The following is a 26,204-nucleotide window of genomic DNA, read 5'->3' on the forward strand; positions in this document are numbered from 1 at the left end:
TCCGAGGTTGTTGATTTCGGAGGGGAGGAAAAAAAATAAAAAATAAAAAAAAAATACGGACATGATGTCTAATAATACGTGAAGTTGCAAGACAGGTTGCATTAAATCCTGCGTGGTGCATCGTTCATACTGCGGGGCGCAGAGGCCAAATGAGGGGTGAGTTGCAAATAAAATGGACTTTTTACAGAAAGAAGCCGAGGAGGGTTTTCCATCAATGGGGGCCGTTCGTTCATCGTTATTTTGTCCAGATCTTTGTGTGGGTCCTGGCTAGGCTAGGCTAGGGTTGCTAACGGGGGCTAGCTAGCCTGCTAACTAAGCTAACCCGTGCTGTGGTTATTTTATTACTTTTTTTAAATGGAAATGCATATGTCTTTTTTTTATGGACCAACGGTTTGACGTTCCGGTATTTAACAAGCAATTTGATATTCTCTATTTTGCCCTAATGTTATTATAATGTTGCTTGGGGGACTTCCGTTTTCGCCTCCTTTTTTTTAGCATCGTGGGGGGTAACTAGCTAGCGGCTACTAGCTGGTTAGCTGCTAACGCTAGGCCGCGGAGCCTGCGAGCTCCCGTTCTTTTGAGTCCGGCGTCCATGCATTGACGCGGGCCGGTGCGGCGCCAGCGGCGGTCGGTTTGGTTGGATTATTTGGCTGTTTTTTGTTGTTGTTGCAAAGGGTGTGTATTGGAACGAACCTCGTCCCGTCTTTGTAAACGTTGCTCATGGGTGAGTTGGTCGTTCTAACGGGGCTCAAATAAACAACGAGCCGGGGAGGCTAACATGCTATGTTCTATCCAGTTAGCATGGTGGTGGTGGTGGTGGGGAAAATGGCTCGCGCAGCTTCGAAAGCCATTTTCCGTGGGTCGGTGGTCTCAGTGGAAGTGGGCTGAGACCGACACCTCTTTATGGCACGAATATTTAATGGTTGGCCGTGCAGTCTGCTGCGTTTGCAAAATGCAAATGCAAGCTCGCAGGGTTTTTTTTGTAGCTCGCATTTATTTTTGCAAAAGAAAATCTCCAAAAAAAATGTTTTCCCTCCCCGTCCGCTCGATTCGTTATGTCAGTCAGTCTCCACCGGTTAACGTTCTTAAATTCTTGTGCGTGTCGATAAAGAATAATACGTGTTTTCGACCGCACCGCTTCACGTCGCCACTTTGTGCCGTTGAAAACGAGTCTTTTTTTTGGCCGTTGAGAAAACATGAATTGTGTGTTTTTTTTTTCTGGTAGCACGGGGGAGTCGGCTGAAGGAAATGTCGACCGTCTCTCACGGCGGTAAAAGGGAGCCCCGCTTTTGTCCTGCTGAATCCATGCTGGGATGAAGCAGCCGAGCCAAGGTCACCGCTTTTTTACACCAGATCTACGTTTAAACTGGCCGAAATAAACGTATACGAATCTCCAATTTCCCAGTCTGCAAATTACGAACGCTTGTCGAAGTGTTGGGAGGCCGGTATAATCTTCAAAACAACGCATGTGTAAACAGAAACGGAGTCGGGGTGTTTTCTGTGTTGCATGGATTGCCCATGCAGGGGAATTTTATCGGCAAACCAGGTTATTCCTGCAGATTAGATCCCCATATACACGGTTTTTTTCACGCAGAGACGTCTTAGAAAATGCATAGCTTTGTAGTCGATGGCGATCTGCTGTTTTCGTTTGAGCGAAATGGTTTGTTTACATTACTCTTGGCCCTGAGCTCTGCAGAAGGAAAAGAGTTGCAAGAAAAAAAGTGAAAGGATTTTTGATTGGTCGTTTGCGAGGGTCCTGATTCAAATATGCTTCTGAATGAACAGCTTGATGTGGATGACCAAACTTAGTGCATTTAGAAACTGTGCTTTGTACTTTGTCAATTTGATCTGTTGGCCTTTTTGTTTTAAAACAGAATATTTACTTAGGTTGCCCTTTCGCAACTCTTTACTCTTGACACAATTTAGTGGAGGAGAAGTTTAAAAAAAGGCTATACTTCTTGTACTATATAGCTTTAGTAAACTATACATTCAATTACACAATTTCTGTAGGCACGTTATTGCATATGGATGCATTTGGGCCATCTGTAGTGTCTCACAGTGCTGTTGCATCTTATAGTAGAGTAAAGTACCCCATGTAGGAGACTTAAGCCCGTATCAGAGCCTACGGTGGAGACCTATCCACCGCAAATTTGAGGTGGAAAGCTTTCCACCTCAAGTCAGAAAATAAGTGCAGGCCATCATAGTCACGGCCCACGGTAAAGTCCTTTACCCCGTCTAGACCGGTTCAGGTCGACCAATCAGCGAACGGGGTGTAGAGCCTGTCTGTCTGATAGTAAAAACAGAGAGATGTGTTGGGACTCACGGTGGAAAGCTCTCCACCGTGAGGAATGATGTAACGTTGTAGTTTCATGACTCAAAAAGACTCGAAAAGACTACACCGCGGTGTAAAGCCTTCCACCGCGGACCCGACTATGATACGGGCTTTAACTGTTAAGAAAGGGCCACAAGTGTGTTCACTCGACTGACTTGTTTTTGTGAAATGCTTTTGAATAAACCACAGAGGATGGTTCAGTCATTGTTGAAAGGCATGTCTTTGTGCTGTCTGTTGTAATGCAGTCACTATTTATGTATTTTACATTGCATGCACTGCTTCTGTTATTGTATCATCATTAGATCTTCATTTCAGAGCAGTGCCGATGGAAGGATTTGATGACAGCTGAGGGGGGATAAATATATGCTGATTACCAATTCGTGTGCAGATTTCACCCCTCAATGCCCATGAAATCAGCAAAATATTAGTTAAGCTCATCTTTTGTTCCTTGTTGAATTCTGCTCCTGTGTAAACTTCAGCTAATGGAATTCTAATACTGCCTGGCCAGGGATAAAGGACACACATACCCAACTATATCCATGCTATCCAAGGCGTGTTAAATAAATGCATCCTTCCACTAACCCCCAGTGCATTTGGAAAGTCCACTCAGGTAGAGGTGTAGTAAATGTATAACACTTATGGGAGAGGGGCATGAAGGACACTATGTAGGGCATTGTAGGGAGGCCTTGGCAAGCCAGAAGTGTGCTAATGTTTACTGGAATAACAATTCTAATATATTGTTCCTTTACAACTCTGTAGATGTGTCTTAAGATGCTGTTATTGTTACTAAACTCTGTAGTCAGACTCGGCAGCAGTGCAGTCTAGACTTTCAGTGTTCACTATTGGGCCTAATTCAAAATGCTTGCCAGCTGCCAGAGTCTAAAACCTGCCTTCTGGGCTTCAAAGAAGCATCCCTCACAGGTTGCAGGGCAGTGGGTGATCCCTGTAGATTTGGAATTTAGCCCTAATGATTCGCATTGGGTCAGCCTGAGAGATTGCCTGGGAACTCGCTCATATGTGTTGTTCTCTCGCTGAAGACAGAATGTGGTTGGTGTAAGGCAGTGTTTTGTTTGTGCTCTGATCAACCATAGCATTGGGACTGTGTTAGCCAGGGAGGCTGATTGTGTTTGCTGTGCTCCACTAGCTTGGACTGTTTAGTGAGTGGGGTCCATGTCTTCAAGCACTGGACTCCACTGTAGCCTGCACACTCTGTTTCAGCCTGTGTGAGTGAGACTGAGAGGGATGTGGGGGCAGGTACTCAGTTGACCGTAAACACAAAAATAATCTGCTCTGTGTTCAGGAGTGAACCGAATGACACAAATGTATAAATCTTTTCTCATACAATACTGCACCAATTACCAAAGCGACCATCGTCGACACCTCTTGACTGGATGCACGCAAATTAGTTGTATAAATGCTTGGATTAATTGGGGATGCGCACAGCTTTTTCTATCAAAGCAATGTAATGCAGACGTGTGCCTCTAGCAATGGATCTGTAATTGAAGTTGATGTGCCAGGCTTTAGGTCTCTGATAGAGTATGAACCATCCTACTCAGTCAAGAGACGCAGTTTTGTGGGAAAGAAAGCGACCAAGTGTTTAAAGTTCCACTTTTGAAGTCTTTGGCTTTTTAAATAAAAAAGCTTAGCGGTGAAAACCATAGCTGATAAAGAGACAACTACTAGGAAACCATTTCCATTTATTTCATTTTCAGAATGCTATTTGCTAGCCTTACATTAATTCTCACCTGTAGTAGCTTCTGCTTTGATGACGTCTATGGCTACAGGAGAGTCTTAACGCTTTGACAGACAGGTCGGGAGTATGGTCTGCAAAACTGCTACTGCGGCTCTACACATGCATACATGCGAGACATATCTTCCGTACAAGTTCTGCAAGGTGTATGCGACTTGTAAGGTAGCCTTGTTTAATGTATAAGTCCGTATTGTTAAATAAAATTAGTTTTTACCAAGTGTGTGTCTTTTCCAAATCGAGCAGCTCTGGTCTGGTTAAAGATGGCTGCACTTATCACGTGACGTTCATCCATTCCCCCATTCGTTCATACAAGGACATGACGTATGTGTATACGGAATAATGCTTCCAGCCACCAACGGGCGCTGTTGCAGCTAACATTGTAGCAAACGAGGAAAAGACACACACTTGGTAAAAACTCATTTTATTTAACAATACGGACTTATACATTAAACAAGGCTACCTTACAAGTCGCATACACCTTGCAGAACTTGTACGGAAGATATGTCTCGCATGTATGCATGTGTAGAGCCGCAGTAGCAGTTTTGCAGACCATACTCCCGACCTGTCTGTCAAAGCGTTAAGACTCTCCTGTAGCCATAGACGTCATCAAAGCAGAAGCTACTACAGGATAGGATTAATGTAAGGCTAGCTATTTGCCATCTATGCCCTGTCTGCTCGCAGCATTGAAGTACGCTATTTGTGCAACATACAAGTCGATGCATTTGGTGCGTCCAAGCCGAGTGATGTGCACTGCAGTGTGATATAAATATAGCAACATGCTATGGTTAACCGTGGATATGGATAACCAACAGCATTCCCAAGTGCTATTTTACAAAACAATGACCAAATTGCACGGCAGATCACAGTTGCTCAACTTGTAAAGCATTAACAACATTTATTCTACATCAGAGAAATATTGGATATCTATTATCTTAACTAAGTCACATATCTCTGTGAATGGCAATGGACATTATGCTGTTGCATTCTAGCTCACCCAATAATCAAATGTCTTTGTCCACAAAACAAACTTGAGTTTAGCACAGCTCCTTAACAGCTTTCTTGCAGAGGAAAATATTGACCGGTTCCTTGAGTCTCATAAAGGAAAATGATAGCGACATTACTTCATGCAGCATAACCCAAGATTTCTGAAGCCAAACGATTGCACTGTGATTTGAAAATACCTAGATTTCACCATTAATGTTGAGACTATAGTTTGTTTCCCGAGTTGAGTTTAAGGCAGCATGTAATGCCACCCCCAACAGCTCGCTCCAGCTGCAAGGGGCTGTGTTTGCAAACCCCATGAGTGTTTTGTGGACAAAGAAACTATCTTTTTGTGTTTCTACTGCCATGATGGCGAGAAAAATGGTGAACTATTCTTTTAAAACCCTTTGCAACTGGGAAAGCAACTGTCATTTTAGAGTTTTGCATTGGCTATTTAAAAATGGCAGATATACAAGCTCGTACATCTGCTAATTGTTGAACATTTTTGAAAAATCTTGAAAGTGTGCGAAATATAGATCTTTAGAAGGCATTTGTAGAATCGGCCAGGTCTTAATGGGTTTACTGTTACTGGTCCACTGAGATGGCTGAGCGAAAATACACAGTTACAGCTACTGGTTGTCGTGCAGATAACCTTGCATCAGCTCACCTATTAACTACAGTCTGGACTCGAGCAATTTCCATCCACTGGCCTCTTTAGAAAATAGCCTCTGGGCCTGGTGTTTGTGGTTTTTTTTAACCCTCATTTGTCAAGGTGTAGAGATCTGATGTATATAAGCACCACATTGTTTGATGTATGCATCCTGATCATGTATCTCTTTATGCCCACAGGTTAATTATGATACTGTATGATCAGTGTGTATGTGGCCCCATTAACCATGAGGACATGAATCTAAATGGCTGTAGTTTGGTCCAGATAGTGTCTAGGTAGGTTGGGTAGGGCCCCAAGGCACATTAAACACAGCTGTACACACACACACCCCCAAAAAGGACTGGAATCTGATTTTTTTTTTCCCTCCTTCTCTTTTCCTCCCCCTCCTCTCTGTCTTTCAGTTTGTTTAGGAAGATGGTTTTCCAAGCGGTCTTGCGTGTATTTACACTAATGTTGAAACGTGTCACGTAGCGCTCTCAGGACGGCACCTTCGGTGTGTATGTTCATGTTGAGGGCTGTAGGAACAAACGTGGTCCTTTTTTGGAAGTCGGTCAAAAACCCCAATGTCAGGGAAACCCGTTTGCTCTCGATTCCAGTGTTAAACCATGCAAATTAAAGCGTGTCCCTGTGTAGCTCAATTGGTACAGCTGCAGCATGGATGGATGGCTGTGTTGCTGGTTCCATTCCCCGTTCAGCTCATCGGTTACCCGATGGAGCAAGGCACCAGTTATTTAATGTTTAATGGCCACCAATACAGAAAGAAATGTATACACTCTTCAGATATGGCGTCCACCAAAATTGTGTGGAGTAGTGATAGATTATGAGAACTTGAACCACATTTCCACATTTTCCAGTAGTTGTATTGTATTGCATTAGTTCTTTGCATTAGTATTTTATTAGTTCTGCATTAGTTCTGGACTTGTTCGTGTGACAGTGTCGTGCACGCGAAACGACAGATCCACAAGCTCACACCGCATTGCATTGTACTGCTTGGGAGCTTGTAGAGCCAATATTTTCTCTGTGCGACGTGATGCACAGCAAAGTATAAATCATGGAGATTCTTTCTTAAAATGGGTTTGTTTTCACTTGACTGTCTGTGAACATTAGTTGGCTTAGTTTGTTGGGATAAAAAAATTGTGAGGTCTTTTATGACACGAAGGCCTAAAGACGCTCCTGTAAGAACATGTTGTGCACAAAAACAAGACATTTTGTTTGTCAAATTATTTCCCCATTATTGGTTTTACACATTTCACATTTTGAATATGCACGTGTCAGTGTGCATGTTCATGGAATAATGTATAGAAACAGTAACTTGTTGCAGCATACTATAAACGCTCCAGACATGGTGGATGGTGATGGATTTTTTTAATACAAAGTCACATTTTTAAATGATTCACTCAAATCAGTGGTGGTGTTCTAATGTGTTGAGGATGACTCTCAGTGTTGTGTTTGGGAGCCTGTGTGTCTGTTTGCCTTCCTACCTACCATTGCCAACCCCACTGTTCATCAGGGTCTGACGGTGTGCGTTTCTAGGCCTCTGCATCTAGCCCACCATTTTCTCCACCGCCAATCAAAATCTCTTCCACACCTTTTCTTTCCCCCTCGCCTCCTCTCCTCCCCCTCCCCCCTTCTCCTTTGAACGCCTCAGGCGTTTTTTCTTTTTTTACCCCCTCTCCATTTCCCCCCCTAATGCTCAACCTGGGCAGTCTACCTCGTCTCTCTCTCTGTCTCTTCTCCCATTGCCCGTTTTCTTCTCTCGTTTCTTCTTCTCCATCTCAGTCTCTGTAGAGCTTTCTTTCTTTTTCTCTTTCATCCTCCCGTTTCCCTCCAGCTCCCCTTAAAAAAAAAAAAAAAAAAAAAATCCACCCCTCTCTCTCCGGGTCCCCCATTTTGTCTCTTGTTTTTCTTCTCCTTTTCTATCATCACATCTCCACAAGTTATCACATCTTCTATTCTTTCCTTGGCCCCCATAGTAATCTCACCCGTTTCCCCCCCTTTCTTTAACCTATGTTCTCTTGCTTCAAATTCCCTTTCTCCCCCATTATGTTTGTATTTATCTCCCTTTATCTCCATCTATCCACCCAGTTTGTGGTTTCTGTTCCGTTTCCCCCCCCCTTTACCTGTCTGCCCGTTTCTATCTTTCTAGTATGTGCCCTGTCGGGCTGTCACAATTATTACATAATCGTCTAATCGTGATTATTTGACATTATCGCAATTATTTTGTCATAATCGTCATAATCGTGAATGTTGAAACATTTCAGAAATAGTGGAAATAGCCGATCTACAAGCTCACAACGCGACGCGTTGTGAGCTTGTAGATCGGCTATTTCCACTATCAATGTTATTTATTTTTTAAGTAGTAAGTTGTCAAATATGTCAGTAATGTATTTGTATATTTAGGTTATGTGTCATATCTACCATATGCAACGTCAAAGCCTAAAAGCCAAACAGAAATGTAATTATCAACGACAGAAACACAATTAAATCGTTAATCGCCAATTATTTGAGTGACAATTAATCGTCATGTAAAATGTCATATCGTGACAGCCCTAACCCGGTCTCCTCACTCAGTCTATATACCCCCTCTAATCTCCTCTTAACACACTCTGTACCCTCTTTCTCCCACCCCTCTCTCACTATGTACCCCATTTCTCATCTTTCCTCCTCCCCTACGTACCATCCCTCCCTCTCTGTCTGTCTGGCTCACTCTCTCTTCCACTCTCTCTCCGTTGGCCAGTGAATTCATTAGGGCCTGGTCAGTGTAAACAACAGCTGAGGGGACGAGCCTAGCGGAAATGCTATGTTTCAGTGACGTGGGGCCCCATCTGGCAGAGCTCTGCCCTGCTCCACTCCTTGATTGACTTGATGAGACTGCTGGCCGGTCCAGATGGCCTGCTGGGCCCCGCAGAACGGAGCAGAGGAAGGGGGGGGCCGGCGTTTGGGAGGTAGAGGGGGTAACGCCGTCTATGCTGTGTACCCTGATACCCGGAGGGCCTTCGGTGGCATTTTGACACTGCTTAGTGCTTAGGATTGTAGACTCGGGTACCGGCCCTTGGGGGTTGGGGGGGTGTGTGTTTGGCTCTGGCATTCCTACTAGATGCCCCAGAGAGCACAGCTGTCCTGTGGTCTAGAGAACCTCAATACATAACCATTTTAAATACCTTGTTAATAGGGTTGGGATCCGGAATCGAAGGAACTGGAACCAACATTGAGGAACCACCTTCACATTTGGAACAGTTTCCAGGACCGGTTTTATCAGACTGCTGGTTATGTGGACTTCTCGTCTGCTATACAATTACAATACCGGATGTCCTCGAACTTGGACCCTTGTGGGTCCATTTTTTTATTTTATTTTTTAGATTTGTTTTTGGGCTTTTTATGCCTTTATTGATAGGACAGTAGACTGACAGGAAATGGGGAGAGAGATGGGGAATGACATGTGGCAAAGGTCGTCCGGATCGGGAATCGAACCGGCGACGCCAGCAGGCATCATAGCCTAGTATGTGGTATGCGCCTTGACCACCAGGCCAGCGGGCGCCCCCTTGTGGGTCAATTTGTTGTACTCTCTGAGAGTTCTGTAAGGGTCCATTTAGAACCCCCTATACTAGGAATCATTAAAGGGAACCGTTAAGGAATTGGACCATTAGAGGGAACCGTTTAAGGGACTGGAATCGTTAAAAACGAAAAGGATCCCAACCCTAGTTGTTGGCACCATTTTAATTCTAGAATCTGTATGTGTGCAGCGACATGCATGTGTCGCTGGGAAGATTTTAGGCATAGTGTAATCCACCCCAGATTAGCTGCTCAGTATTCTAACAGTAGCCCAGTCATTATAATCACCCAAACTCCCTAGCTTGCTCATAATCTGATTACTTTTCACTAGTTGTATAAGGGCGGAGGTGAAGCCTCTGCCTCCATTATGCCGCTGTGTGCCGTGCCGTGCCGCTGCAGTCGGGCCCAGACACCAGTGTGTGTGTGTGTGTGTGTGGATGTATGTTCCATCGGGGTGGGGGAGGGGTGACACAGGCAGGAAATGGAATTTTTTCATTTACCGTCTACGGGGGCCCACTCAGTTCCAAAATATACCATTCACTGTTGACGGTTTCACCTGTCGGCTATCATCATTTAAAATGTATTTTAAAAACATCTGAAAGTACCATTTTTACTAGCCAAAGCCAGCATCAACCATTTGTTTGGTGCATGGTTGAGGTTAAGGGTTGATCCACCCTTTAGCTCTGGTAGCCTACTGGTTTATTCAGCATCCACCAGGTTAACAAAAAGCTTTGATTTTAATGCAGTCATAGATACCGTTTTGTTTTGTCCCGTCCCCCACAAAAATACATTTTGTGGGGGACCCATAACTAGGGATGGGACGATATGAAAATTTCATATCACGATTATTGTGACAAAAGAAATGCGATTTACGATATCGCGATAAGCAAAATCCATTATCTTAGGGCGGAACATTTGCAAAAAAATTGCAGATCTACAAGCTCGTTGTGAGCTTGTAGATCGGCTATTTTTTTGGCAAAGACATTTGATAGAGAGTGGGGAAAAAAGACTGTATAAAGTACATATATTATAAGTACCTTTACCAATTGTAGAGGGTTTAAATGGTACTGGATATGCAGTTCGGCAAATAAAAGGTGAATTGATCCCAGTGCATGATGGAGGACGATATCACAATAAATTAAATCTCCACGATACGTGTTTTTTATCACAATATACGATAATATCACGATAATTATCGTCCCATCCCTACCCAGAACTATCACTGAATTTGATTCCCTCATTATCATTGAATTGGATTCCCTCAAGCCTCAATTATTTCCTTATTAGTCTGTTTTGAGTCCTATCCCTGACACTACACAGATTTATCATAACCTCCACATTTCTAAGAGATATTCTACATAGGCCTATGCCCTGAAAAGCCTGTTTGTGTGTGGTCGAAATGAGGCAGTGGTGCACGGAAATGTGAAGCAAATCAGCATCTCTACCTGTCCCTTCTCTCCCTACCCCTTTTTGGATGTGTAGAAGCGTTCTGGTTAGCCTATTGTTTGTGTGTGTCTGTGTGTGTGTAGTCCAAACAGCGGAGGTGGGAGTGTGTGGGTGGATCCTCCTCCCCCAGCCCCTCTGCAGAGGTGCCACAGAGTCACGTGTCCACAGGAACAAACAGTGGTGTGTCAATATTAGACCACCATGCTAGAAGCAGCAGCCTGCTGATGGTCAGCCCTTCAGCTCCCAGGATAGATGGGTAGAGAGAGAGACGTATGGCTGACTGTCACCATAAATAGATTCATTCACCTAATAAAATCACCTGCATAAAAACATAGGTTTTTTCCAAAAATCTTAGAAGGATTCAAAAGACACTTATAGAATCAAAATTGTAATTTTCACGATTTTTCAAAAATAGCAGATCTACAAGCTCGCAGCGCGGCACTCGGTGCCGCGCTGTGAGCTTGTATATCTGCTATTTTTCAATAGTTAAAGCATAAAATATTGCGTCATAATGTGTTCAGGCCTAAATGGGTTAAAAAAGATACGCAAGAAGATCTTAACAAATTCCTTGGCCTGCATTTAATGTCGCTTAATTAAGACAAAAATATCCCCAAGTAAATGAAATATTACATTTAATTGTAACAGATCGAGGCACAATTGCATTTCTTTCTCCATGGTACATACAAGTAACTATTTGATCTTTACAAGCGTCTAATTAAGATTGCATTAGATTCAGATTCAGATTACTTTATTAAACCCATTCAGGCCGGGAACACATTTTGCTGTTTGGGAGGGGCTTACAGTACATGTACAGTATGTAGCAACATATTTGTTTTGTAGGCTAATTTCAGATTTATTCTATAGGTTAGGCCTAAATGGGTTAACCATTGTGTAATACACATAGGAAATTGCTTTGGCATACTACATTTTTGCATTCAAATCAGTTTTTCACATATAACATAAAAACAAAAAACAGACAAACACCAAACAACACCGACAGAACGCAACACATAGTCACCACAGCAGCCATGGGCGGCGCTATCAGCTATTAGCTGATTGTAGACTTGCTGTGAACAACTTCTACATGCTCATAATAAAAACAGTATACCGGTATATATAATATATTTAAAAGCCACACAAAGGCGGAAAGCTCCTTTTCCCACTGCCCGACACAAGTGCAAATGACTGACGTGCCTACGCTTGTCTCCTCTGCCTAATTAGCGTGCCCTGTCATTTTCTTGGGGGGCCATAAGACTGAAGAGCCGATATGATCATTACCGATATGGCATAAGGCCTAAACTAGGAAGACCACCACGCATCAGCCTGTGGGGAGGAACATTCTGGAGATCCTCTACTGAAAATCACCTAGAATAATGCAATGTGAACTCCAAATGCAGCTCACGGATGCCATATCAATTGGCTCTCAGTGTTGTTAACCCATTTAGGCCTAGAATTTTTGAATGCTTTAACCAGTGAAAAATAGCAGATATACAAGCTACATGCGAGCTTGTAGATCTGCTATTTTTTGAAAAAGTCATGAAAATGTGTGCAAATCTTTGAATATTATGTATTTTCAAAGCGAACGTTTGTAACTCAAATTTTGCTTCTGGGTGGTCCCTGGAACTAGATATTTTGAAATGGGGGTCCGTGGCCAAATACATATCATTTTGGGGGTCCTTCACATGAAAAGGTTTGAGAACCACTGACATAATAGTCTCTCAAGAACAGACTAACTGAGCTCCAGTTAAGTGAAAAGGACCTTTTCTTTGACGATGGCTGGCCAGATTGCTGACATAGAAACATAGTTTTTTTTTCCAAAAATCTTAGAGGGATTCAAAAGACACTTATAGAATCGGGTCAAAATTCTAATGTTCACGATTTTTCAAAAATAGCAGATCTACAAGTTCGCAGCGCGGCACTCGGTGCCGCGCTGTGAGCTTGTATATCTGCTATTTTTCGATAGTTAAAGCATAAAATATTGCGTCATAATGTGCTCAGGCCTAAATGGGTTAATTAATTACGAATTAAAGACGTGTTCAGATGCTGATTCATCAGTTGTGAATCCGTGTCGGATTTCACAGTTCAGTGCAGGCTGCATGCAGGACAAATTGCAAAAAGTCAGACCTAAATACATGAGAGAAAAGTAGGCAAAAATCCAAGTTCAGAATATGAATTCATGATACAAATTCCAGAGCTCTGAAACATTTCGGCTCATCCTTGATCAATATTCGTGACTGTATAAATGTATATCACTTGGAGGGATCAGTGGCAGACTGGCAGTACTTGGCTTTCACATAATTGTGACCATAGGTCGCAGTTTACTATCAGAACCGTCACAGCTTGTCCGTAGACGTCCGCCTGGACTGGTAACGCCTGACACTGTGGTTCCCCTGACACTTCACTGTGATGTCGGATACTCAGAACAGGGATCTCCATATATGGGCTTAAACAGGTGACATCACAGTGATGTCAGATACTCAGAGCAGATCTCCATAATATATGGGTATAAAAGGGATTCTGTTAGGGATCTCCACATATGGGCATAAAAGGGATTGTATCCCAGACGATGCCCTGTTAGGAGAACCACACTAACAGAATCTATATATGGCCAAGACAGGTGGTGCGACCTCGTCCTTTAGGGCAAGGTCGCTTTTCGCCCTTAGGTGTCTTACTGGTTTGTAAATGTTGTATCTAAAGAAGTAATGGGAGTTATTCATGGAGCATGAAGTATTGTTTTTTGTTTGAGTTTATTGGCCAGTATCCATTTAGTCTAAAACATACTTGGAAAATATTTATTTGTCACATCTTAAATAATCAATTTGACAGTGTTTCCGTTTAAATTAATTGTCAGAAATGTAGGCTACTTGAAGAAGGTTGTTAATCCCAAAGGGATGTTACCGTACTTTTGTTTGCTATTTGAATTAGTTACAGTATTATTGGTGGTGTGGGCCTGCAAAATATCACAAAACGTATGGTGGTCAGCAGACTCGGCACATAAATAACTAGCCAAAGTGGTGTTAATGTTTTCTTTTGGTAGTTTAATTCAAATTCATGTTATTCATTCGAATAATGAATACAGCACATTTTACATGCCATCACTGCTGTAAATTTGAATGACACTACCTCTGTTGGTGTATCTTTAACACAGTGGTGCAGTTGTTTGCAGAAAGCTGTCTCTGTCTGCCACCCACCCACCGCTCTCCTCTGTCTTTACACTATCAACAAAGGTGTGCCACAGCACAGCAGGGTGGTAAAAACACAACTAGCGCTCTTAAACCATGTGACTAATGCAGTGCAGTGGGTGGGGTTTTCTTTAAGTCAATAGGAAGAGTTTGTTCCGAAGTAAGGGCTCTGCTGTTGGTGGTTTTGTGAATGTTATCTGGTACTTTGTCCCGTATATATGTTGGAACCGTGTGTGTGTGTGTGTGTGTGTGTGTGTGTGTGTGTGTGTGTGTGTGTGTGTGTGTGTGTGTGTGAGACCGATCTGGACATTGGAATGTCAATGTACCCTTCTTTAATATGTAAATTCTATTGTGGAATGAGCATGTAAATTGGATCTGTAATGACTTTATGAAAGCATCTGTCACGTTAGAGTTTAACCACTTCAACCATTATTTTATAGCTATTCATAGCAGATATACAAGCTCGTAGCGTGCCAAACTATGAGCTTGTAGACCTGCTATTTTTTGAAAAATCATGAACATTTAAGAAACATAGGGTTTTCAGAAATGTGTTGGGATTTAGAAGACATTTTTACAATCGGGGTCCTCAGGTCTTAATTGGTTAAATGTCCAATGGCTTGATGCCGATGGTTGTTGTTGATACATGTGCATGCATACTACCGAACCCTAGTCACTTGTTTAAAGGACCATACTGGCATCAGTGTGTCTTTGTTCATTCACAGTTTGGCTGTTAAAGCCTTGCATAAAAATAGACATTTCCTCCCTATTAATAGATTGTGTGTGCGTGCTTGGAAGACTTTTAAAATGCTTCCAATGCAACTAAAACATAACTGGACCAAAAGTAACCCATGCAAGAAAGTTGTAAGTTCAGTTACAACGTTAATTTTATGGCATTTCTGCTTTATTTGGATGGGTCAGTGTAGAGTAGACAGACCTGTAGAAAGGTTGAGAGACAGAGGGAATGACATGCAGTACAGTGTCTTGGGTCTAATTCAAACCAGGGTGAGCTGTAGGAAGGACTATAGCTTTATTTAAGTGATATGCACTCTTTCTATATGAGAACCAACATTCATACCATACTGAGGTTATTGGAATCCAATAGTCTTCTCAGACATCTAACACAGTAACTCGCCTATGGCATGGTTAACTTGATGTCATAGTATTAATATATATATTCTTTGTTTTCCCTTGTGTTTTCACAGAGCTTCCTCATTGGCTGGTGTGACCCCAGGCCCTCCTCCTGCCTGCCAGGAAGGGCACTGATTGGCTGAAGTTGTTTCCACCACTCCTGAGAGACCATGGCTTCTACAACCCACAGCTGAAGAGCTAAGCCCCAGTCTTTATTCCCTTCCCCTCCCCTCCATCTCCTAGACATCACAAGTTCATCACTGCATTGTGAACTGTGATTTCTCCTTCCCTGTTCCAATTGGAGTACTATGGCAATGCATGATATGAGTCGAGCCAAGGGTGTCCCCTGTAAAGAGTGTGATATGGTTTGTCCGAGTACTCCAAGTCTACTAGAGCATATGAAAGCACATTACCAGCAAGAAGAGAGTGGACGTTTTGAATGCGAACAGTGTGGAAGAATCTTCAAGCACGCAGGCAGTTTAGCTAACCACAAGAAATCCCATGAAGTTGGTTCTTTCCAGTGTCCAGTGTGTACCCGTACCCTTCCCAACGCAGTTGCTTTAAAGAACCATCTGCGTATCCATACATTGTCCCCTAGTAGTGCACAAACTGAAGAAGAGGCTGAAGAGGTAGTTGAAGAGGCAGTCCACGAGGAGAGGGAATATAGTACCCTAGCCCAGGACCTCTCAGACGGCTTTGGGCGCACGCATTTGAACAATAGTCATAGTGTCCATAGTGTCCTGCAAAGCCACGAAACAGAAGAACATCAACATAAGAAAGGCTCCCCCGGGTCCGACGACGCGTGGGACCGGCCATTCAAGTGTGACCTGTGTGACAGAACCTACAGGCACCACGGTAGCCTGGTGAACCACAAGAAGTGCCACCAACAAGGAACATTTAAGTGCTCTGTGTGTTTCAAACAGTTCAGCAACCTGGCGGCCCTTAACGGCCACGAGCGCACCCACTCCAAGTTCAAGCCCCCTGGGGCGTCCATGGTGAGCAGCAGCAGCCTCCACAGCTCGGGGCGCAGCAGCCACTCCAACGACGACTCTGCCTCCTGCTTCTGCCACCTGTGCCAAGTAGCGCTGCCCAGCAAGGCGGACTTCCAGGAGCACATTCTGCTGCACAACGCCGCCTCATCCTCCCTAGGCTTGACCCGCAGTTTTCCTGGCATCATGCCTCACAACCTGAGTGCTGTTCGCTCCCCGGCGTACACTCCTGCCCTGGGCGATCCCCTGCCCCTCCCGCCTCTGCCCAGCGAGAAGAGAGGCCCCTACGACCCCATGCTGGGCCCACCTGTTAATAATCCCATATACACGTGTGCATACTGTGGTGCGGGACACCCCGACCTAGAGAGCCTTAAGGTCCACTACCTGACTCACGACCCGCACCCAGGCTCCCATGGTCAGGACGGCATCTTGACCTCAGACGGGCTCCCGTCCCAGGGCTCTGTGTCCTCCCCCTCTGGAGGCAGAGTACCACAGGATGGCTCCCCTGACGATGGCGAGCGACGTTTCAAATGCGGCGAATGTGGCAAGAGTTACCGCCACGCAGGCAGCCTGGTCAACCATAAGCGCTCCCATCAGACAGGCCACTACCAGTGTACCATCTGCTGTAAGCAATACCCCCACCTGGCGGCACTACATAGCCACCTGCGTAGCCACAAAGGGCGCTCCTCCAACCAGATGGGAGGTGACGGCAATGACTGGCTGTCCTCTGAGCCACTCACTCTGGACTCACAGAATAGCTACGTCCAGGAGGGCAGTGGCGCAACCACTCCCATATCGTTGCCTGGGAACTTGGGAGATGCTGCCCACTTTGTGCCAGACGGCGGCCACAGCAGTGGCCTGGACTCTTTGGAGTTCCACGACCGCTTTGATGGCAGCTCGCTGTCGCAGAGCAACTCTGCACATCGACAGGCCGACCGGCACATGTGTGCAGACTGTGGTGAGATGTATGGTGACGTATCTGGCATTAAATCTCACATGTGCCCGCGACGTGGCCAGCAGCAGCAACAAGGCAACATGTCCAACGGGTACATGGCCAATAACCTGAACTACCACAGCCCAGGAGGAACGGCACTGCCCTCTGGAAGCTCCAGCACCATGAAGGAAGGCAGCAGTCAGCGCCAGTACTCGCAGAGTGCAGGGAAGAGGATGAGCGCCAACGACAAAGATGAGGAGGACGACGGGGAGGTCTACCAGTGCTCGGTGTGTGGCAACCACTATGCCAGCCTCCGGGCCCTTAGGAGCCATCTGCGCAGCCACGCCAACAACCCCTCAGCGCCTGGCCAGCCCAACGTGACGCCCGACTGGAGGATGATCTGCTCCACTTGTGGACAGAGCTTCTCCCGGAAGCAGGATCTGCTGAACCACCAGCTGATCCACGGTCCCCAGAGACCGGATGGCCAGGCCCAGGCCCAGGTCCCGGGCACAGCCAATGGAAATGACAAGATGGATGGTCGCAACCACATCTGTGTGGACTGTGGCATGTTCTTTGCTGACCGCCACCACCTGATCACCCACCTGTGCCCCGGCAAGAACCGCGCTGGCACGCTGAGCAAGCAGGGCATTAATGGAGCCAAGGGGATGTCTGGAGGAGACGGCGTCAGCGGCGGGGTAGCCGGGGGAAGCCGTGACATGGGCGGTGACGGCCGGAGGTCCATGGACCAGGGTGGCGACCGACCCCACAAGTGTGACCAGTGTGGCAGAGGGTACAGGCACCCCTGCTCCCTTCTCAACCACAAGAAATCCCACAAGACCGGGGTGTTCCGCTGCCTTGTGTGCCAGAAACGCTACTACAACCTGCTGGCACTGAAGAATCACCAGAGAACCCACTTTGACCTGAAGAGGTAGGTCTCCAGCTTAAAGCTAATACACACTGATATATATATATATATATATATATTATTTGTTCATAAACCTAGCAGTTTTACATCCATGTTACAAGATGTGGAAAATAAAGTTTAGAATAAAAAAAATGAAGTTAAATTACCCATGTAGCAGAATTATCTGGCCTTTATTGGCTAAACCAAAAGTCTCAGGAATTTAATGCTCTGCCATTTAAGTACCTTTTTAGAATGTTGGTTCTCAAAGTGGGGTCCGGGGGACCCTCATGGGTCCATGAGCTAAACCAGTTAAAACGGGATTAAAATATATTCATAATGGCATCTTCCCGCGACCCCAAGCTGTGACATCATTTTGTAGTCAGACCTCCAAGCAGATTTATTATCAATATCTGTCCCTCGCTATTTCAACAGATCCGAGACAAAAATAACTACCACTTTCCCTTCAACAACAAAGAAGAAAAATTTGTAAATAGTAAAAAGATTCACGGACGCTGGGGCCTTTTGGCCCCAAAAGTTCTCCTCTGCCTACAAAATGATGTCAGACTTAACAGCCCCATTGTTTGAGAACCGCTGCCCCAGTGTTGTTGAGAGGGAAGGCTTTCGTGTGCCTTGTTTTGGGAGCAACGCATTTTGCCCTCGTTATTCTCAACTGCGCAACAAAATAAAAATTTAAAAAATGTCCCACTCCCCTCCGCGATCGCTTGGGGCGGTCAATCCAGCATATCTGGCTAGTTTGAAAAGGTATCAGATATTTCACTTGCACAGCGGAATATATCTGAACCCAAAGAACCTCAAGAAAGAGGATCGCTGTCATTTGAAATGATCACCAATCTCGGATCTTATTAGATATTGTTATCGTCTGGGAGGCCCTTTACCTAGTGTTTCTTTAAAGGGGATTCCTCAATCTTATCTCCATCTCCTTCTACTCCCTACTGCAGGCACAAGTGTGAGGAGTGTGGAAAGGCCTTCAAGATCCAGAAGCAGCTCATCAACCACCTGCGTCTGCACGAAGAGCACCGGGCTAAAGGCCTGGTCCGCACCGGCCCCAACGGCTCCCGCTTCCAGCAGCAGCCCGGAACGTCCCAGATGTCCCATCACACCATGAGAGGCGAGTCCTCCAAAGGCCACGGAATGGGCGTCAAATATTCAGCTCACGGATTCAAGAAGCCCTACTCCTCAGCCGGAACCTCCAGGCCCCAGAAGTTTGACCAGTCCGAGGGCGGCCGCCGGCCCTTCGCCTGCGACGAATGTGGGAAGACGTACCGCCACGCGGGAAGCCTGGCCAACCACAAGAACCTCCACAAGATCGGAGAGTACCACTGCAATGTGTGTAATTCCACCTACCCCAACCGGTTAGCCATGAAGAACCACCTACGTCTCCACTTCGCCCAGAAGAAGCACAACTGTCAGGAGTGTGGCAAGGGCTTCCGCACGCAGAAGCAGCTCGCCACTCACACCACGGCTGGCCTCTGCAAGGGCCCACAGGGTCCCGGGGCCCAGATGGATTTTGAATGCGACGGCTGCTGCGAGGGATTCGCCACGGCCGATGAGCTCGCAGCCCATGACTGCCCCGCCCAGCATCTGCCGTCGTCCTCAGCCTCGGTCAACAGCTCCTCCATAAGCATCGACCGCAGCACGGTGGATCTGGACTCGGACGAGCGGCCCTATGCCTGTGACCTCTGCAGCTGCGCTTACAAACACGCCAGCTCACTGCTGAACCACAAGCACACCCACAAGACGGGCGACTTCCGGTGCAACTTCTGCGACAAGCCTTACACCAACTACATGGCGCTGCGCAACCACATGCGCATCCACACGCAGCGGAAGAAGCACATCTGCCACACGTGCGGGAAGGCCTTCCGGCTGGCCAGGTTCCTCCGCAACCACGCCAAGGTTCACGAGGAGGGCGCCACCCCGTTCGGCTGCCCCAGCTGCGGGAAGAGTTTCCAGGGGAGATCCGGCTTGGCCAGGCACCGCTGTGGGGACAACCAGGTAGGCATGGAAGGCAGGAGGAAGCCCGCTGCACCCCCGGGAGAGGGCGAAGAGCGGTACACGTGAGTTCACGTCTGTTGTTTGTGATACTACGAGTTGAAGCCAAAATAGTGGAAGATCAATATAGGTCTCTACATGTCTATTACAGGTATATGATCTCCAATCCGGCTTCCTTGGGACCATTCGCGTGCCGGAATTCGGATTTTTCTGAAGTTTGGAACAATTGAATTAGTGGAGAGAGAACAGATAAGTCAATCCAGTTTGCTTTCAGTTAGCATATATCTCACACTAGTTGTGTTTTTTTGGTTTGTTTTTCTTAGGCTACCTGCAATCAAACACTTTCACTATTTAGATGCATTGCCTTCTGTTTTGTTTCCTCTTGACCAAAAAACAAACAAATTACCGATACTTTTGACACCAATTTTCACCAAGTAGTTATTTTTTGTAGCACGATTTTGTGTGTTCCTTTACACTTGTTTTGACTGTAGTGTTTTATGTTTGTGATTGTGTAATATTGGTATTGCTGGCTAGTGATTTAGAATATATATTATTACACTTTCAATCTATGGGGCTTATGTCTCTTGATTATTTGATCTCGTAATAACAATAAGCATAAATCTCAGGGATGAAGAGGAAGTGTTTGGAGCTAGCTGCACTGCACAAGGCATTATTATTCCTCACAGTAAACATTCTGTAGACTGTGATATTTTGTTATTTGCGTTTTTAATGGCCACAACGAACTATGGTACAAACAATTTTCTTTCTGAGGTAGATAAATTGTAAGCGAAACAAATGAATAAAAAAGCCCTTGAAAGGGCCTTCTATTCTCGTGTTAACCCATTTAGGCCTGAACACGTTATGACGCAATATTTTATGCTTTAACTATTGAAAAATAGCAGATATACAAGCTCACAGCGCGCTGCGAGCTTGTAGATCTGCTATTTTTGAAAAATCGTGAAAATTAGATTTTTGACCCGATTACATAAGTGTCTTTTGAATCCTTCTAAGATTTTTTGAAAAACCGATGTTTGTATGTCAACAATCTGGCCAGCCATCGTCAAAGAAAAGGTCCTTTTCACTTTAACTGGAGCTCAGTTAGTCTGTTCTTGAGAGACTACTATGTCAGTGGTTCTCAAACCTTTTCATGTGAAGGACCCCCAAAATTATATTTATTTGGCCACGGACCCCCATCTCAAAATATCTAGTCCCGGGGACCACCCCAGAAGCAAAATTTGAGTTACAAACGTTCGCTTTGAAAATACATTATATTCAAAGATTTGCACACATTTTCACGACTTTTTCAAAAATAGCAGATCTACAAGCTCGCAGCGCGGCACTCGGTGCCGCGCTGTGAGCTTGTATATCTGCTAATTTTCACTGGTTAAAGCAGTCAATAATTCTAGGCCCTAAATTTAACCATCTGTGAAAGAAGCTGTTTGAAGCTTATGCCCATTTGTGCAGCGCAGGGAGCTCCAGATACCTCCTTAGTCCCTTCATAAAGAACCCAGTTGTTTGTCCCCATAGCTTCTCCCCTGTGCCTCCCCCTTACCCAACCACCCAGCAATGATGTTCTCCCCTGTGACCTATCTAGAAAACCTAGTTTAAAAATGGTACACCACTTTATAGCAATCTTGAAAGCTTAAAAGCCGGATTTCAGATCATATACCTGTATGTGCTAGATTAGCTACTTACAGTACGTAGTAGAGAATCACTAGTTTAATATATGATCAAAGTGGTAACCAGTAGTTAAGACCAATGATGGTTAGAATAGTGAAAACAAAGGACCGTGTTCAGTTGCTAATCTCCCCTTTTTGTCCTCTCGCTTTCATCCCGTGTTCCTTCCCTCCTCCTCCCATCCCCTTGTCCGCCATTGTTTCCTCTTCCTTTTCATCCCTGCACAGATGTGATCAGTGCGGCCGTGCCTACCGCCATGCCAGCTCCCTCCTGAACCACAAGAACACCCACACCGTCGGCATATACCACTGTGCCGTCTGCCTCAAGACCTACTCCAACCTGCTCGCCCTCAAGAACCACCGCCGCATCCACTCGGAGACGCGCCGCCACCGCTGCCACGAGTGCGGCAAGGCCTTCCGCGTCCTCTCCCAGCTCTACAACCACAAACGCGTCCACCAGAAGCAGCGTCAGCTGACCTGCCGCTCCTGCCAGCGCTCCTTCCCCACGCAGGCCAGCTTCCGCCTCCACCTGGAGATCAGCCACGGCCAGACGCCGCAGCCTCGCCAGCCCAGATCCCAGCAGCCTCGGCCAGGGGGCTCCCAGGAGCTGGGCTGGGGCTCGGGCCTGGACCTGACGCTGATGCAGGCGCAGGGCATCAACCCCCAGCACCACCACGGCACGGGCAAACACCGAGGAGGTGGCCGCGGCGGTGGCGCCAGCGCCAGCAAGCCCCACGCGTGCGACCAGTGCGGCCGCGCCTACCGCCACGCCAGCTCCCTGCTGAACCACAAGAACAGCCACAAGACGGGCGCCTACTTCTGCAACTCCTGCCAGAAGGAGTTCCCCAACCTGATGTCCCTCAAGAACCACCGGCGCATCCACACGGAGCCCAAGCGCTACCAGTGCCCCGAGTGCGGCAAGTCGTTCCGCGTGTCCACCCAGCTCATCTGCCACCGTCGCATCCACACCAAGGAGAAGCCCTTCACCTGCCAGCAGTGTGACAAGCGCTTCTCGTCGCGCTCCAACCTGCGGCACCACATGAAGGTGCACTGGAACAGCTCGTCGGCGCCCCCCTCCATGTCCATGGGCGCGCCCAACTACCTGGGTATGCCCGGCGGCCCCTTCATATAGGCTACTAAATGTGTCATTCAGGGAGAGGGTGGGGCTTAGCTAGTGGGGGGGGGGGGGACGGGGACGGGGAGCCACTCGAATGCCAAGGTTTTCTCGAGGTGCCAAAACAAAAAAATGTCTTCCTCCTCTGTGTCCTCACTCTCCTCTTCCTCATTCTCATTGTCCATGTGTGTCTGATGGACAGGTTGCATGGCTTTAGACAGACCTGCATGCCACATGCACACGCACACAAAACACTCACACAGCAGAAGAGGGAGGACATAAAATGGATACCGTACATATAATGAGGTGGGAGAGAGGACTCAAAATGGAGGACAGATATTCACGTTAATTTCTATACACCTCCGCACATCTTGCATTGTTTGGCCTCGATCGTTACAGTGGCCTATATAAATGGACCCTATTACAAGGTCATTTTCCCTTGAACTTTTCCCTCCTATTAACCCCCCCAAGTTGAGTAGGATGGACTGACTGACAGGCAGAGGGCCAGGCAGAAACAATGTAGTCTTTATAAACCCTCACGACATGGACTGAGTCACTGGTCCATCTGCCTCGTTTCCTACTGCATGTTGCCACAGTAGAGCCAAGCTCCCAACACCTACTCTCAGCCCGGAGTTACACAAATAAAAGATTGATTCCGTGGACTTAAAAAAAAAATGTGATGCTGCTGACATTGGCCCTGCTGCGTGGCCCGTGTTCGCGCGCCTGACCATAGTAGGTTGAGCAGCCTGGCTGTAAAGACTGTTTTAAGACCTGTTGTAGAGACTTGTCACAGTCACTTCATGGCTAACCCGTTGGGGTAGGTGGTGTTACACACATTGCAGTGGTACTCCCCGATCTGACTGACAAATGGACTGACTGACAGGCAGACAGACAGACAGACAGACAGCCGGGCTGAGCAGGCTTGGGGGGGATAAAGCCAGGGAAAATGTACCTGTAAGGGCCAGATGGAATTGGGCAGTGGGTGTGTACTATGTAGGTCTGGAGGTAACTAAAGTACAGGCCTGAAACGATGGTTTTGGTGCTCAAGAACTTGTCCGTTTTGATTCAAAAGGAGCTGGTTGGTGTTATTGCTTGAGGTTGCTTTTCTGTGCTCTCTCCATGCGTCACGTGACCACAACCCATGTGTGATGCTGCAAAAATGATGATGATGATGGTGGTGATGAGTTTGCTTTGTTAAAATCCTTTTTCTTGCGGCCTTTGTTTCAGTTTTGAACCGTTGATAGTTAAAACAAAAACAAATTTAACCTTGGGATTTATTTTTTGTTTTTTTTTGTAATCTTTCCCACAAGTGTGAGCAATACGTAGCCAGTGTATCCCAGAGCATTCTACATTTTATGGCGACAAAAGAGGCGGTTGGTTTTGTTTTCATAATATTTCTTAATGGGGGTTTGAAGAGGGAGTTGACAAGGACCACTGTAGACACATTGCTCTGTCCTTGTCTCTCTCTCTCTGTCTCTTTGTGTGGTTTTTAACTGTTTTTAACTTTGTTTTTGCTCATTACAACACAAAGATGAGCTTCAAACCCTTGTAGACCAACCCCCCCTCCCTCATCCCAGCTGCCTCGTTATGACATCACACTTGTAGAATTTTGCCCCGTCTTCCTCTAACACTCACACACACACACTGGGTCGTTTATCCACTCTTATTCGTCCACGTTTATTCTAGACTTTTAACTCTGGGCGACATCAGGTGCTGCGAAAGCGTTGAAAACCAGCTAACAGGTGTATTATAGGCCAATAGGTTGTGGTTACGCATAGAAAAGGGTGAAAGGAAAAAAATATACAACTTGTTAAAAGTGAAATGTGACCATTAAAAAAAAAGGAGTAAGGCTCGTGTATATTAGGCCTGTGCCAGCATATCTTTTGTTTTGTTTTTGTTTTATCCTGTATTGTACTCGTAACCCTGACTGTATTATCTACAGTACCTCTTTTATAAGAAAAAAAAGACAGATCATTGTAGTAATGCATTTATTTATATCATTATTATTAACACTTGTAATGGACGGCGCTAGTCTTTAGGATGTGAGTTTAGAAGATGTGTTTGATGATGTATAAAAAAAAGAAGGAAAAAAAAAAAACACCCACCTAACCCCACCCTTTAAACCCTTTACCCATAATCCTATCCTTTTTTCCTGACATGGAGCCAACCAAGATGGGACTCCCAAAAATGAACACTTGCTCGCTCCGCGGAGACTGTAGTCGAACCGTTTCACGACCCATTTTACTTCTGGGTTTTGTCACACTTGGGAAAGAAACTGCGTGTGTTTGTGTGTAGGTGTGTGTGTGTGTGTCTCCCCCAACCACCACCAGGGAAGAAAAAAAGAACTGTTAATGTGTTTTGATTGCAGTACGTACGACTAAGGAACAACAGTATTACTATGATGGAAAGGTTTTTATATCCTTGCCTTTTTATCAGAGTGATGTGACGGTCTCGTTCCCCTGGGTGATTTCCCCCCCCTTCACCAAGTTTGACTGGACTTGTTAATGTCACCTCCCCTCCATTCTCCGATTCCACCACAAAATCAAACTCACTGGAAAAGGGACGACTTGGTGGAATGAAAAAAAAAAAAAAAACACATACTCTTCCATGTATTCAAAACGCATCAGTTGAACTTTTTTTCCTTTTTGTTTTTGCCCCCCACCCCCGTTGTGTGAAGTTTTTATACTTTTACGGTAACCTCTTGTATTTATTGGTGTTTTTTTTCTTTCTATTTAATTGCATTTTTTTTGTAACTATTCAGAAGCCTGTGTTTGTGTGAAACACAATGTTCTCGGAGCAGCGGTGCTAGTGAAGTCCAAACCGCCGTCAAGTGACCGTCAAAGTGCTTGTAGGAGTTGTGTAATCTCTAGGACACACATAGAACTGTACATTCTCTCTGCACCTCCGACACCATGTTTGACTTAGATTCTATTTCCTGAGTGGACAATTTTCCCGCCTGCATTTCCAGTTGGTAGTTTTTAGACGGAACAACTCGTCTTTTTTTCTTTCTTTTTTCTTTTATTTTTTTGAACAAAAGGTATAAGCATTTTTCTTTTTAAGTTCTAACCTTTCTTCCCTTTTTTCATGCATAATGTAATGCTTACTATACACTTTTATAAACTATGTTTTGATAATTCATTTCTTAACAAAAAAAGAAACTTGTCCACATACTATAACCCTTACTGCTGAGTACTGAAAATAAATAGCTGGAAAAAAGAAGAAATCCAGAACGGTGTTGTGCATCCATTCTGCTTCCAACTAACCGCACATTTAAAACACGAGTAGAAATTAAGAGCAGTGGTTTTGAAATGGTTGTGTCCAAGGCGCGCGCCAAAGGCAAAGTCAAAAATCGCAAGGCGTACCTATATTCATATCCAAGCGAAATGGCGTTATCACGCTTATCCCTCAGTAAATGTCTATTTTATATCTACTATTAATACAATAAAACGTTGACCACATAAGCCCGGCCATTTCATACATGGAGTCATGGATTTTTTTAAATGTATTTTTAAAAAGGTAAAACTAGCCAATACATA

General features: G+C 45.4%; 1 protein-coding gene across 2 annotated transcripts; it reads left to right on the plus strand.

The window, feature by feature from the left end:
• Positions 1-26,204, plus strand: LOC308283759 (zinc finger protein 646). 2 transcript variants are annotated; one of them, XM_080724242.1, is made up of 5 exons: positions 1-156; positions 15,116-17,892; positions 18,828-19,881; positions 20,030-20,127; positions 21,781-21,921. In XM_080724242.1, exons 2-4 carry the CDS (start codon positions 15,350-15,352, stop codon positions 20,090-20,092), a joined length of 3,660 nt encoding a protein of 1,219 aa, XP_080580368.1. In that variant the 5' UTR covers positions 1-156; positions 15,116-15,349; the 3' UTR covers positions 20,093-20,127; positions 21,781-21,921. The 2 variants fall into 2 exon arrangements, with proteins under 2 accessions (XP_080580368.1, XP_080580367.1); XM_080724241.1 differs by lacking the exon at positions 20,030-20,127 and having other exon boundaries at positions 18,828-19,943; positions 21,783-26,204.

Source organism: Nannobrachium achirus (assembly GCF_963921795.1).
Source record: "Nannobrachium achirus genome assembly, chromosome: 4".
Lineage (NCBI taxonomy): Eukaryota > Metazoa > Chordata > Actinopteri > Myctophiformes > Myctophidae > Nannobrachium > Nannobrachium achirus.